This window comes from Rhinichthys klamathensis, unplaced genomic scaffold, assembly GCF_029890125.1.
Source record: "Rhinichthys klamathensis goyatoka isolate OS25496 unplaced genomic scaffold, OSU_Roscu_1.1 h1tg000636l_1, whole genome shotgun sequence".
In the NCBI taxonomy this organism is placed as follows: domain Eukaryota; kingdom Metazoa; phylum Chordata; class Actinopteri; order Cypriniformes; family Leuciscidae; genus Rhinichthys; species Rhinichthys klamathensis.
This window is the reverse complement of record NW_026607082.1, coordinates 305,062-316,342: the sequence shown is the minus strand read 5'-3', so window position 1 is coordinate 316,342 and position 11,281 is coordinate 305,062. Positions and strand designations below refer to the sequence as shown.

Here is an 11,281-nt window from a genome sequence, read left to right as displayed (position 1 = left end):
TCCATATGGGCTTATGATTTTAAATAGTGAAACCTGGCATATTTTAATGTTTATTTATACTTGATGCCCAACTGTAGAAAGTGCTTATGGTGGAGTACAGTAAAGGTTCATGGTCAAGAGTTCAACATATTCACTCGATTTATGTCTGAATTATACATTTGAATGTTTTTCTTCTGTTTGGTCTAATACATGTATAAATAAGCATCAAAAAGCTGAATAACCATGGCACACATCTTAGTTAAGCATTTATTATCTTGATATACACTTTTTATAAGGCTTTTCAACTCAAATGTGTGCCATGTGGTCATCCAGCTGTTTGATGTTTATAATAGGATACATTGATTAGACCGAACGGAGATGTTAATGTTGAGGAAATAAGAAAAACATTCAAATGTATAATTCATATACAGATCAAGTGAAATTGCTGTTAATCAAACAGTGGTTGTCATTTTTTGTTTAAGAGGAGGAGTCTAAGTTTGCACTTACTCTACCTCATGTAATAGGCTTGGTAATATGTTTAACAGTTTAAAGAGGTCACACATTGCGCTGTAAAAGGATCAACTTTTTTTAAAGCAATTTTTGAGCTGTCAGAGATTAAGGAAATAGACATGGACACACGCGGGAAACAAGGTGAAGTTTACCTACAACATCAGAAACATGGTGAGGTAAGACATCATCGGAACATTGTAATTTATTTTGTGCCATTGCAACCCGGCAGACGTTTTTTGTTTGTCAACCTCTAGTCTAAAACTACAAAATGTTCTGAGCTGATCTAAGTAAAAACAGTCTTAATAAAAATGGTTATGAAACTGTTTACCATGATGCACTCTTAATATTGATATTCTTGTTTGTAAAAAACTTATATAAAGCAGGGCTAATAATCCTGATGGTATTTGCTCAAGGTTTTTTTTTTTTTTTTTTTTGCTCTCATATGTTTTACCATGAACTCTCTGGTGTAAAGTTATGTTCTGGTATGAGACGGAACTGCCTCTACAAGTTGAAACTTGGTGCGCACATCTCGGTCTTGATTTTCATATTACGGTACATTCCAATGACAGAAAACCACGCCCTTATGAAAGTACACTTCACGTTGTACTGCATTCAGGCCCTACCTAACACACACAATACATGTGAGGTAAATGAGGGATTGGCTGATTGAGTAATCTACATCCGTACCTCCAACATGAGGTGCTTTTTAAGCACTTTTTACAATGAGTCCAGAGGTGTGCTCATTACCTGATGTACAAGTTCCACCTGAAAAACATCCATCAGATCTGACTGGAACTTGTCAAACGTGATAAATGTAACTTTCATTTGGTATATTGCATAAAAATGCATTAGGGAAATGATAAATATAAGCTGCTAAGTAATAATATTTGATTTGATTTTAACAGAAGTGGAAGCGATATTGGTTGGCCCTTTATCCGGCAAGTCGGCATGGCATTGCACGCCTAGAATTATCAGAAGCCGTTCACGAACGGTCAACTGTGGTGGTCAGACGACACCTGGAGAGGAAAGTTGTACGTCTGGCTGACTGTGTGAGTGTATTCAAGCTGCCTCCACATGCAGAGGCTTGTCCAGGGGAAAACATGGCTGCCTTCTGTTTGGAGACTGAGGACAAGAGGCTGGTGTTTGCAGCAGAGAGAGAAAGCTGTGGAGAATGGGTGGACATAATATGTAACATTGCCTTTCAGGTGAGGGTTCTGTATTTTATAAGCATATAGATTCTGTTTTAAAGAAATACTTTTATTCAGCAAGGATGCATTAAACTGATCAAAAGCGACTATAACGACATGTATAATGGTAGGCCTACAAAATATTGTATTTCTATTTCAAATAAATGCTGTTTTTTTTTATTTATTTTTTTTATCCTGAAACAAAAAACACAGCTGCTTTCAACTTATAGCCTAATATATGTGTGGTGATAATAATAATAATAATAATAATAAGTGTTTCTGAAGCACCAAATTAACATATTCAAAATTATTTCTGAATATAGACAATATAGACTGGAGTAATGGCTGCTGAAAACTCATCTTTGCCATCCCAGAAATAAATGACATTTTAAAATATATTAAACAGTTCTTTTCAATTGTAATAACATTTAACAATCTCACTGTTTTTACTGTATTTTTAATTAATGCAGGCATGATGAGCCTAAGAGGCTTCTTTCAAAAACATAAAAATATTACCAACCCTAAACACTTTGAACAGTAGTGTATGTATTCATAATTTTTTTCTGTCATAGAAACACACTAAAAGTGCTCCACAACCGGTACCACTTATGGAGGACAATCAGATCTACATGTCCAGAGAACAACGTGAGTACACACAAATGTATCTGAACAATTTGCTGTCGTGTTCCTGAATTCGGACCTTCATGCAGACCTGGTTTAAAACATAAATAGATTATATAATCTCTGAACTCTGAATTTTCATTCATTCTTTATTTGACCAGGTTAAAAATGAATCACGCTTTAAGATTAATTCTGATCATCTAATCTCAATATCTCTTTCATTTTAGTGAGTGAGTTCAAAGTAGTTGTGCTGCAGAGTGAGTCTTCAGTTCGTTGTGGCCTGAAAGGACAGTACTGGCTGCAAGCTGGTGAAGACATACTTGTTCTACAAGATCTGGAGACCAGGAAGACTGTAATGGAGTGGCCATACAAGCTGCTGCGCCGCTACGGGCGAGATAAGGTCAGCTGTAACCATGGACTTGATAAAGTGCAGGACCGTGATGATGTGTAAAAAAAATATGCTGTTAAATTCAGTGCAAAACGCTGGCAGCTGTGGTACAGCCTAAAAGTTTTAATGTAGGCGGGCATTGTGATCCTGTATATTGTAAAATTATAACATACATATATTAATACAGAGCCCCTGAAGGGGCACGGTGATGGGGGAAAAATGAGACGGGAGGAAAAATTTTATTTTGGTGAATTTCTGTTTGTTCGCAAAACTCCTGATGAAAATAATATGAAGTGGGAGGAAAAAAAATCCTGTGTATATATATGTCTGTCAGTGTGTGCATATACCTTACACACACATATATATATATTATCAAGATAATCAATAACATCCATTTTTATATAATTTTTTTCCATTGAAATTTCATTTTTTGTACAAATAGTGCATACAAATATTTTCAACATTCTGTCTATTCCTCTCCAGATGGTGTTTTCAATAGAAGCAGGCAGGCGCTGTGAATCAGGCCCCGGCACCTTTAACTTTGAGACCAGGCAGAGTGAAGAGATCCTCCGCCTTATCGAGTCAGTTATTCGGCAACAGAAGAGCCTTGCCGTTACTGGAGACAGGCACTCGCCACATTCTCCACGTTCTCGCTCTCCTCGCTCACCCCTGCCTAAACGCCCTGAAAGTGTTCCTTTGCTTGATACAGAGGGCAACAACAGCCCTCAGCTTTCGGACTCAAAACTGCCCTTGTACCCTGATCCAGCAGATGCTCTTGGCCCAAACATCTCAAATCCTGTACTTACAAAACCTGTGAGTCCTATTGGCTCAACCGAAGCTGTATATGCAAACCCCGCAGATTGCATAAGCTCCTCAAAAAGCACACTCTCAAATCCTAGTGGCGGAATTAGCTTGATTGAGCCTGTGTATTCAAATCCTGTCATTTTATTAGGCAGACATGAATCACAGCCAGCAGATCTCATCAAATCGCATCATGCTGTAAATAAAGAGCCTCTCCCATCTCCTGATAGGGATGATTCAGAACCAGTGTATTCTGATCCTGCTGATTTTATCCGCCCAAAACCCAACAATTGTGTCCATGCCAACCCTACTGACACGATGGACTGTCAGGCCGTCAAGACGATGTTGAACAACGACAAGCAGCAAGAACCTGTGTACTCTGAGGTGTATGACCATGTCGCACTAATCTCAAGTAAAAAACTTGACCAGAGGATTGAGGAGCCCATTTATAGTGTACCCGATGTCATACAGGCAACCCAAAACAATAACCCTCAACAAAACAAAATGACTGATGAGAACCAACCCATCTACAGCAAAGTTAACAAACCACCCAAAACTCCTCAGGCTCTCGAAGAAAAGAGGCTAGGCCAAACACGAGAGGTTGTCTCTGAGGACCTTGGAATGATTTAACTAAATCTGTAATATAATTTCTTTACACAAACATGTAGCTTTTAATTTGTAATATTTAACATTTTATTCTCCCCCAACCCCACCCCACTGATATCATAATTTATTAATCCATTCTACCAGACGTGGTGGAATAATGACTGAAAATAAATATTCTAATTGTGTAACACTGAAAGTTGTTTTCAATTTTTTTTTTGTGTTGTGTGTGTGTTATATACACACACAAATATATATATATATATATATATATATATATATATATATATATATATATATATATATATATATATATATATATATATATATATATATATATATATATATATATTGGCTTCATATGAGCAAGCACATGGCTAAAATATCAGCAGACCAGACCATACCAGTGAAAAAATAAATAATTCAGGGATCCAGTTAGAAAACAGGTTTGGAACTATATGAGAGTTAATAAAAGATTACTGAGACACTATTAGTTTTGGAGATAACAGTCCCCTTTAACCCTTATGTGATGTTGAGGGTCAGTTTGACCCATTTTGACTTGAGTTGTCGGAAATACCGGATAAACCTATAATTTTTTCTTAACACTTTGTGACTCCTCATTTAGTCATAAACATGCATGCAGAGTGAGGATACACTGATGTGTTTTGAAGTGTAGGTTACACAATTTCTATTATGATTCTGATGTTTGCTTGTCAATTTGACCCACATATTTTTATGTTCCAAGGCAACTGTAAAATAAAAACATTTCCTGGATTTATGTTGGTATGTTGATTTTTTTTTTTTACTACCCAGTGAAGGTAAAAAGGAGCTTTTCCACACTATTTTCAGTACTAAAAAAAACAGATGGTACCAACACAGATGGTAGAAATGAGCTATCATTTTTATTTTCAATCTATCTAAAATAATATTTAACCTATGAATTATTTTCCCCCTGAAATGTTGTGACTTTATCTCATTTGGGGTCATGAACATGTGTGCAAAGTCAGGATACACTGTGTTGTGGAATATGCATACATCATTTTTATACGATTTTGATGTTCACGGGTCAATTTGACCCGCATAGGCAGCTGCTCAGAGGCAGCTCTATAGACCCAAAATAAAACCATTTATTTGATGTATCATGTCGTGGCTCTTCAACTCCGGTCCTAAAGGGCTAGTGTCTTGCTGCAAACCCAAACTAAACACACTCGATAAAACTAATATCACAGGGTTCAGAATTACTGACAAATTATAGATAAATTAAATTGGGGTTGGCTCTAAAGTCTGCAGAATACTGACCCCTTACATACAACATGGAGTTACACATTTTATTTTTGTTTCTTATTACACTGTTAAGGTAAAAATGAGCTTTCCCCACAAATTTTCAGTAATGAAAAAAATACACAGATAAAAATAAGCTCATTTCTGTTTATTTCTTCTTCTTTTTTTTTTTGACAAACGTGAAACCGATGTCATGAGCTTACTTGGCATATTATTGAAAGTGGTTAAAACATTTTTATAAATCACAAGTCTGATAGTGTTGATATTAAAAGTTTACTGTTTGTACCTGATTCTTTGTTTTTCATAGTGTGATTTTTGGGGAATCGTATTGAATCCAATGTGGGTCAGAAATCGAGGGTTAAAAGCTGTTTAGCCCAAAATAACCAAACCAGAACTGAGAGAGCAGCCAAAGATTATCAGTTTTATTAATTCAGCGAATGTATTAACAAAGACTATACATGTATTAGGCAGTGTCGACACCTTTCTTTTACTGTCCATGGTCGACACTAGATTGGTGTGCGCTGTAAAACAGTCTTTATGGCTTTTACGTCATCACTACTGACCGGAAGTGCTTAACGATGTCAAACCCGAGCAACTGATTGTTATTCTCACGATGTTTTGAAGATTTTCTTCAAATTTCGGATTTTTTTTAATCATTTTTATTCATCTCCCAAAACACTGAACGTTTATTGAAACGTGCTGTAGAACGCTTTATCGTTTACCATGTCGAATCGCATCGCTTTCCAGACGCAGTTAGCTTCCATTATGGAGGTGCTGGCTAATGCTGCGGTGGCTGAGATATGTAAACTCGTTGACGACGACTACGCGATTATAAACTTACAGATGACTCAATGTCAGCGTGAAAACAAATCGCTGAAGAGAAAACTTCACATACTGGAGCTTAAGATGGCACGAGGGTTTGCAGAGAGAAGGATGAGTTCACTGAATCGCACTAACCGAGTTCAAGTGAACGCCGCTTTGTCTGAGAAATACAGGAACCAATCTAACGGTGTGTTGCCATAAAACCTCACATGCTATTCTACTGTCAAGTGTATCTGTCACACCAAATAAACTATCAATAATTATGTGGTTAATGTACACTGTGTTGTGTTGTTTCTCCGGTTTTCATACATTCAGACGTCCTGTATGGAGCTCAGTTTAACACGGGACTGTGGAGAGGTGGAGCGACAGACTCGACTCCTCAGCAGGCTGTAAATGAAAGTAACAGTATGGTAGGTAAGCTATCTCTTTATGATAACCGCAATAACTAATTTAGCACGTTTTTATTGTTACATTTAATAATGACCACAAATTGTACAGCAAATAGATAGTCTATCATATAAAAATGAACGATAGATAAAATTGTTATATGGGCAAATAAGTGTATATAGATTATCTATTATATACAAATAAATAATAGATAGATAAACGGTTAAATTAGACAAATGATAGATAGATCGATAATATTTAGCTACACTACATAATATATCTATAAGTGTATAATACATACAGATTTATTAAACATTTCCTTTCATTTCAAAAGACAGGAGATGCAGTAATTTCAGAAGTAAACACCGTGCTGATAAAGGATGAGATGTTTGAGGAGGACCAAACACAGCAGAGATTGTTCATCAGAGATGGTGGTGAGTGGATGGAAGAACATAAGCCTCCTATTATAAACGATGTAACCAACAATAATACCCGTCTTAAAACTTGACTAGACACTGTTTCTCTTCTTTCAGAAGTAACAAATACTCCACCACAGACTGGAGAAGCTGGTTTTAGAGATGTTCAGATGGTGAAAGATGATGATCAAGTCTCTGGGATGCAGCTACCGACTTTGGAGGTCAGTGGATCTGACACTGCGCTAAAATCTGAGCCAGAGTTTGAGAGTGTTAATGGGATTTCACAAGAGCCCATAGAATTACATGCTGAAGCAAAGTGTGATTTGAATGGAAAATCCAGTCCTATGAGGGATTATTTAATGCAAGGGAGTGACAATACAGACTTGCGGCAGCGATCTTGCGTGTACATGAACAATGCAAGATTGACTGAGAGCCAATCCACTGCCTCTGTACGGCGTTCAGAGATCATAGAGGTTGACTCTGCGGAGGAGGGGGAAGAGATTTCTGTGTGGGCTAGGAAAGTAACGCAAGAGAAAAGCCAGGCTCCACGTGTTTATCCACAATACGGGAGGGTGGAACATCAGGATAGCATGGTCCTCTTGCCTTCCTCCAATCCGCCTCTGGTGTCAAGTGGCTTTGCAGCGGTGGCATCGACATCTTCAAAAATACAGGGCACGGACAGCTACCACAATTTCAGAGATGTCAGTTTTAACCAACAAAGAGTTGGTCGGACTAGAAATGACAGAGTTCCTCGCGAAAAACTTTTTGCGTGCACATACTGTGGCAAAGTTTTCAACCGCCCCAAAAAGGTGGTGATCCACCAGCGGATTCACACAGGTGAGAAGCCGTTCAAATGTAACACCTGTGGGAAGTTCTTCTCAGAGGCGGGAAACCTGAGAAAGCACCAAAAAGTCCACACAGGAGAACGACCATATAGTTGTAACCAGTGTGGGCAGACATTTGCCTGGATACGGAACCTCAAAAACCACCAGCAGAAGAACCATCCTGATATGTTTACCGCAGAAGAACTGCTTTCTCTAGGAGTCAATAAATGATCACTAGATTACTCATAAGATCAGTGACCATGAGTGTGTATTATACCACTATCATATCTTTTCTGGATAAAGACTTTCATTGAAATTATATGCATTAGGGCTCGACATTAAGCCTTTTCATGTGCTTGTCCTTCAGACAAGTAAATCAGTCATTCACTTGTCTGAGTAAAAATATTTGCTTGTCTGGAAAAAATAGGATTTTTGTGGTGTAAATATAATTTATTCTGAAGCAATATTCTCATCAGTTCTATCAGCTTTTACATTTAAATCTGCGTATTTCTGATATTTACCCGGGTTTTTTTTTTTTTTTTTACCTTTATAAAGGCCTTTTCTCCCTTAATCTTATTAAATGTATGCTTCATCTTTCATTTCAAATTCTTAAATTTGATCAATAAATTTTATTAAAATAATACGGCACAATAGGGCTGGAACCAATCAAATTAAATAATTTACACTGAAAAATTGCAACTGCATTGAATAATGTTATGAAATTGTTTTAAAAATATTTTGAATATACAAATAAGAAATGTATAAGAAACCAGTAGGTGACGGCAGGTGACCGTTTCAATGAGCAAGTCATTCATTCAAACGTCTGATTCATTCAATAATGAGGCAGTTGTTTATGAACCGGTCATTGAATCTGACTCAACAGATTTGTTCAAAACACTGATTCAGTAATGAGAACACGGCTGAGTGTTGCTGTGAGATGCGCTATGGTTCTGCTGTGATCTTTGTTTGGAAATATTTTTGCTGCTGAATTGGAACAAAAACAGTCAATATTGCATCTTAAATGTAAATGACTTAATATAAACTACTTGTTTATTGAACTGTTGTATGATGCTATTCAGGAAAACTGCACTCTTGGTCGTGTGATGTGGCTTAACTGTATCATATGTTATAAATATAAAAACTCACATTTTGAAGTTTTACTGCAGTATGTTAACTGAGTTTCTTTTTCCTCGAGAACCTTGTTACCATCAGTGCATTATAGTACGTACGTTACATATTAGCTATTATCCACCATCAATCGCCTTTTACACTAAATTAAATAAAATCAGAATAATTCTCGCGTTTAGGTGATTCCATATTATTATTATTTTTTAATTTATTGACGTTTTAAACAGGCCACGTGTCCTGTCGGGCAAGTAAAATTCTCTTTCATTTGCCCTTTCAAAAAAATCCACTTGTTCCGGACAAGCGTTAATGTCGAGTCCTTACATGATTTACATTGTTTTTGATCAATAGTGATGCGAGTCAAAGTGTTTTTATATAATTAACAATTTCAGAGTTAAGCTCTGTGCTGTGGTGTTCTGTAGAAAAAGTGAAGAGAGTCGAAATGGTTCCAAGCATTTTTTTTTTTGGTATATTATATAAATTGTTTGACATGTGTAAATAAACATTTCTGCACTCATTTTGTGTTTGTTTTTTGAAGAACAGCAAAACACTTAGTATGTTTTTGAGACCAATGCCTGTCTCTTATTGGTGTTATATAAAGTAATGACCGTAGGCAGGTAGTTTCAGGACAGGGAAACCATTTAAATAATATTCAGAAGCTCTGTGCAATAACAATTTCAGTTTTTTCCTTTTACAAAACTGAAATTGTGATTAATGAAAAGATGGAATGATTACTTCCACATACCACACTAAAGGACACAACCATTGTTAAATACTATAAATCATACTCTGGTTGTTCAACAGTGGCATAAATACTTTCCCACTTTTGTTTTTTAAGTAAGGAAAAGCTGTTTCTAATTGTTCATATTAGGAACATTATGACACTGCACACCCTCACAACTCATTATATACAAGAAATACCTAGTTAATTTAGACGGTGGAAGCTTTATTCATGTATACACAACCTTTATGTTTCATGTGCCAGCCAGGGTCATGTTGTGTAACAAAACCTTGTTTCGTGTGTTCAGCAGCAAGGACAGGTGGAAGATGGACAACCTGAAACAATAGTGATAAAGGAGGATCTAAATGACCAGTGGGAAAGAAGCCAGACACAAGCCATAATTGTGCAGGATGGTGAGTAGAGGGCCAAAAAGCAGTCATTGAATTGCTGCTTAAGTGAATGGTAGAATATATCATTTTTGGCCAGGCTGTTATACAAAGAAATTATGATCCCATGCAAAAACAAGAGAGAACCAACTAAATATTTATAATTTTGCATAGTAGGCCTATATGATTCCACAGAGTAAAACCTGTAGCTGTAGTTTGCCTGACTAAAATAATTTAGTCAGATAAATACTTTAAGTTTAGTGTTTTGTTCTTCCCTCATATTAAAAATATATATATTTTTGGCTACTACTACTGTATATATACATTTCTCAAAATATCTTCTTTTATGGTATGAAGGGGAAATTTTCTTTTTTGGGTGAACTAATCCTTTAACATTTAGCCTACATACTTTTGGTCTGGAATCTTGTATCAAAACAATTAACATTCATTCTCTTTTCCTCTGGGTCAGCAGAGTCAAATACAGACATTTGTAGTGGGAGACTTTCTACCTCACCAGCCAAAAGCACTGTTGCACCTGGAACAGAGAAGGTTTGTTTATTTACTGTTCTTTTAAAATGCAAAAGAAAAAAAAAAAGAACAGGAACAGGAAATTATCAAGCCACTGCTGCAGAAAAATATTTAGACACTTCAGGATGAATGTGAAAAATTAAATGTAGTTTTATATTGTTTCCAGCCTATAGAAGTGGAATTTTCCCATTTGAATGATAGAAGCCAGAAAACCGACTTTTCTCCATCCACTGGACTGCAGATAAACATACAGGGTGAGTAAATAATAATAATATGTTTTAATTATCAAGCGCCTATCCCAAGCTCAAGGTCGCTATACAGGCAGATAATAAAGTAAACATGGCATCAACAAGATACAGACATATATACATGCATATAAACATACATACATACATAGAAGGTTTAACCCATCAATGCATATTGATATACACTTTATATACACTTTTTAAACAATTTTACTAAATACTGTAGATTGAAAAAAGTTTGAATTTAGAGCTAAGAATATTTGCTAATTAAAAATGCTCTGACAATATATGAACATATTTACATTCAGGTACTGTGGAGTCCAGGCCTAGTAGTTCTCAACAGCACAGGTACCACAAGTTTGTTGTTCAACCTAGCAAGGGTCTAACAACAGGAGAAACGGCAGCTCTCGCAGATTCAGGGCACGTACTCAAGGGAATGGTGAAAAGCAGAACTTCA

General features: G+C 36.3%; 2 protein-coding genes across 7 annotated transcripts; both read left to right on the top strand.

Moving 5' to 3' along the window:
- Positions 1–519: 519 nt before the first annotated feature.
- On the top strand, positions 520–4,235 carry dok1a (docking protein 1a). 2 transcript variants are annotated; one of them, XM_056241327.1, is made up of 5 exons: positions 520–660; positions 1,395–1,694; positions 2,249–2,321; positions 2,525–2,697; positions 3,169–4,235. In XM_056241327.1, the coding sequence occupies exons 1-5, from the start codon at positions 658–660 to the stop codon at positions 4,114–4,116; spliced, it is 1,497 nt and encodes a 498-aa protein (XP_056097302.1). In that variant the 5' UTR covers positions 520–657; the 3' UTR covers positions 4,117–4,235. The 2 variants fall into 2 exon arrangements, with proteins under 2 accessions (XP_056097302.1, XP_056097301.1); XM_056241326.1 differs by having other exon boundaries at positions 520–665; positions 3,169–4,234.
- A 1,675-nt stretch (positions 4,236–5,910) lies between these two features.
- Positions 5,911–10,896, top strand: si:ch211-89o9.6 (zinc finger protein 502). Of its 5 annotated transcripts, none has more exons than XM_056241331.1 (7): positions 5,911–6,379; positions 6,508–6,602; positions 6,914–7,013; positions 7,113–7,216; positions 9,976–10,078; positions 10,521–10,600; positions 10,746–10,896. In XM_056241331.1, the coding sequence occupies exons 1-7, from the start codon at positions 6,094–6,096 to the stop codon at positions 10,839–10,841; spliced, it is 864 nt and encodes a 287-aa protein (XP_056097306.1). In that variant the 5' UTR covers positions 5,911–6,093; the 3' UTR covers positions 10,842–10,896. The 5 variants fall into 5 exon arrangements, with proteins under 5 accessions (XP_056097306.1, XP_056097308.1, XP_056097305.1 ...); XM_056241333.1 differs by having other exon boundaries at positions 9,973–10,078; positions 10,524–10,600; XM_056241330.1 differs by having other exon boundaries at positions 9,973–10,078.
- The last annotated feature ends 385 nt before the right edge of the window (positions 10,897–11,281 follow it).